The following is a 3,262-nucleotide window of genomic DNA, read 5'->3' on the forward strand; positions in this document are numbered from 1 at the left end:
GGCCCCATGACCGGACCCAAAAAAAAAAAAAAAAAAAAAGGAGTCTTAGGCCTCAAATTGTATTCTTTGATTTCAGGCTCTCAAATAGCTAGGATTCCAGGTATGAGCCACTGGTGCCCCAGCAGGTGTATTCTACTTATAGAAATAATGAAAGACCATTTTAATTCCATATGTTCATTATAACTTTGCAGTCTATGTGAAGGACACACACACACCTATAATCTTGAGAAAAAAAAACAGGCATGGTGGTATATGCCTATAATCTCTGTACTGAGGAAGCTAAGGCAAGAGGATTTCAAGTTTACCAACAATAGCAAAACTGTCTCAATAGAAAAATCCTAAAAAAAAAATCAACAAAGGCGGTAAAAATTAAAAGTAAATGCTTTAGCACTTTGATATTACTTTCTGCTTTTCAACTTCCATGCTATTATGTGTTTAATTTTGTTTTTAATTAAAGACACTATTTATAAAGTCATAGTTTACCATTCTATTCCATTTCACGTCCTGGTTTTCTCTGATAGTCAATATAAATAATTCACAGGAAATAAGTATACACTTTTACTCAGATGATATTATATTTTTAATTTCACAATCAATATAGGAAATGTTACTGCCATTGAGTGTGATGGCACAGGGCTATGATGCCAGCACCAGGGAAGCTGAAGCAGGAGGATGGAGAACAATAGGCCAGCCTCGGCTCACATATCAAGACTCTATTTTAAGGAAGGAAAGAAGGAAGAAAGGAAGGAAGGAAAGAAGGAAGAGAGGGAGGGAGGGAGGGAGGGAGGGAGGGAGGGAGGAGGGAAAAAAGGAAGAAAGGGAAGAGATTTCCTTGAGTGTTGTGCTTTTTATCAAACTTCTGAAAAGACCAAGGACCAATGTCTAACATGTGCTGGCTCATGTTGATTAACAGTGAATACTTAAGGCCGACTAGGTACCAGGGACCATCCTCACCCATAGAAGATAAATGTTATACAGACAGTGGAAGTCTAGAACTACACTACAATTTAAACTCACAGCCTTCTAGAAGCTCAGATATTCTAAGGAGCTTAAACCCCAATGTATAAGCCACCAGAGCTTCTACAATCTACAAAGAGCCAGCATGAACAGACTAGGCACATTGCAGAGCACAAAGCAAGACTTAGGTTATGATGGTGTTTTCTATCCTTTGGAGTTTTATAGTGTGAAAATCTGACTATCCCCCTACATTGACTTTTTTTCCTCAAAAATCAATTGTTTTAAGAAGTTGTATTGTGGGCTGGGAAGGTGGATCAGTGGTAGAGTGCTTGCCTTGCATGCATGAGGTCTTGGGTTCAATTTCTCAGCACCACATAAGCAGAAAAACCAGAAGTAGTGCTGTGGCTCAAGTGGTAGAGCGCTAGCCTTGAGTAAAAGAGCCCAGGGACAGCGCCCTGGCCTAGAGTTCAGGACCCACGACAGACCAAAAAAAAAAAAAAAAAAGCTGAAAACCAAATCATCTGCCTGTACATAAAAAGCCACTTAAAATAAGTATCTGGCAAGGCACCATGTTATGGTCCTAAAGCCAAAATTTTTGCTCTGAAGAGACAAAAGACATAAAAATAGATCCCAGATATTTATTTGTTTTACATAGCAAACATGCCCAACCTATAATCTATCTTAAAATAATTTCATTCCCACTGCCCATCTTCCCTGACAACTATTCAGCAATTTCCAATGTGTAAATCTACTGTCCATGAGATCGCTCCTCAATCTCAAACGAGACATTCTTTGAATTTTACTCAGCTCACATCAACCCTATGTACCTCATCATTTTACAAAAACAGAAGAAAGAAAATCTTAACAGGCTAAAAATCAAAAAGGTGGATGGGCACCGGTGGCTCATACCTGCAATCCCAGTTACTCAGGAGGTTGAGAAACGAGGATCACAGTTCCAAGCCAGCCTGGGCAGGTAAATCTATGAGACTCTTTTCTCCAATTAACCACCAGAAAAAAAAAAAATTAAGGCAGAAGTGGAGCTCTGGATTAAGCAGTAGAGCCCTGAATTTAAGCTCCAAAACTGGTACAAAACAAACAAGTATATTTAATAAACGAATAAGGTGAAAAAGTACAGACAGCTTCTGCACGCAAGCTCTCTTCCTTTACACCTTAGAATTTGGCTGTACACAGCACGTATTTTCTCCATCTGCTTTCGGGTTCTTGGAGAATCCAGGACTCCCTTCCCCTCAGTTCAGAACGCTAACAAACAAACGCCTGAGTCTTTATGTGGCCACTCTGTCCCAGCTTCTCTATTTAATCATTTAAAGCCCTTCCAGCTTCATCCTGTCATCAAGTATCACCACGCTCAAACTCTCAAACCACGGTACAAGCCCAACACATACCCCCCCTCCCCCGTTATATGTAACCTCGAACGCGTCCTCCCGGTTTAGGAACACGCTGAGCCCAAGGAAACCCTTTATTCGTATCAGTTCTTCGTTTTAGGAGCTTTCCCTAGATTCCCTAACGCAACCTTCAAAGTCCCCGTACTCCCCAACTCTGGGCTGCGACCGTCCGCGCCCGCAGTTACACCCTCTCCAAACCTAATTCCGACACCCTCAAAACCCCACCCCTCATCCCGCCTCCGGGCCTCCACCGCCCACCCCGGACACCCCGCCCCTCGCCCGCCACGCCCTCCAGGTCCCTTAGGGGTCTTTCCCGCCAGCCGGGACGGACCCCACTCGGGGGGCCCCAGCTGCTTCCCGGTCCCCTCGCGACCCCCCCCCGCCCCCGCGCCAGCTCCGCTCCCGGCCCCTCACCGAGCAGCAGCAGCTTCACTTCTTTGGCCGCTTTCTCCCCGTCCTCCCGCAAGTTGCGGTCGATCATCTTGCTCCGCTCCACCGCCGCCTTGTCTTCGGCGCTCAACGTGCAGCCCATGGCGGCGGCCGGAGAGGGAACTGGACCCGGCCTCACTCACTCACTCGCTCACTCACTACCAAACCGCGGAAAGGGCGGCCCGGATGGTCGGGACGGCGTCTGCTTGCGGGGCGGTGGCCTTCTCCGTCAGCTCTCCGAGCGTCCCGAGGAACCGGATATCCGGCGCCTACGACACTTCCGGCGACGCCCTGCGGCCGTTACTACTGGAACCACCCTCATCTGGGAAAGAAGGTGAGCCCGAAACCGGAAGTCCCCAGGAGGGGCGTGGGTTCCGTGGAACTGCTGGTGGCTTCTGTCTGGAACGCTTCGTACCTGCTCACCCTCATCCTGTGTTACCTTTTCAGCTACCTGTGGGAAAACGGGTGCCTCC

The 3,262-nt window shown here is 46.7% G+C and overlaps 1 protein-coding gene across 1 annotated transcript in view; it reads right to left on the bottom strand.

The window, feature by feature from the left end:
* The window catches only part of Gnai3 (guanine nucleotide binding protein (G protein), alpha inhibiting activity polypeptide 3), a 73,220-nt gene extending 70,201 nt beyond the window's left edge, over positions 1–3,019 (bottom strand). The window contains exon 1 of the mRNA XM_013031895.1: positions 2,775–3,019. Coding sequence (XP_012887349.1) covers positions 2,775–2,892 — 118 coding nt within the window. The 5' untranslated portion in view covers positions 2,893–3,019. The remainder of the gene's footprint in view (positions 1–2,774) is intronic.
* Between the last annotated feature and the right edge of the window lie 243 nt (positions 3,020–3,262).

Source organism: Dipodomys ordii, unplaced genomic scaffold (genome assembly GCF_000151885.1).
Source record: "Dipodomys ordii isolate 6190 unplaced genomic scaffold, Dord_2.0 Scaffold146, whole genome shotgun sequence".
Lineage (NCBI taxonomy): Eukaryota > Metazoa > Chordata > Mammalia > Rodentia > Heteromyidae > Dipodomys > Dipodomys ordii.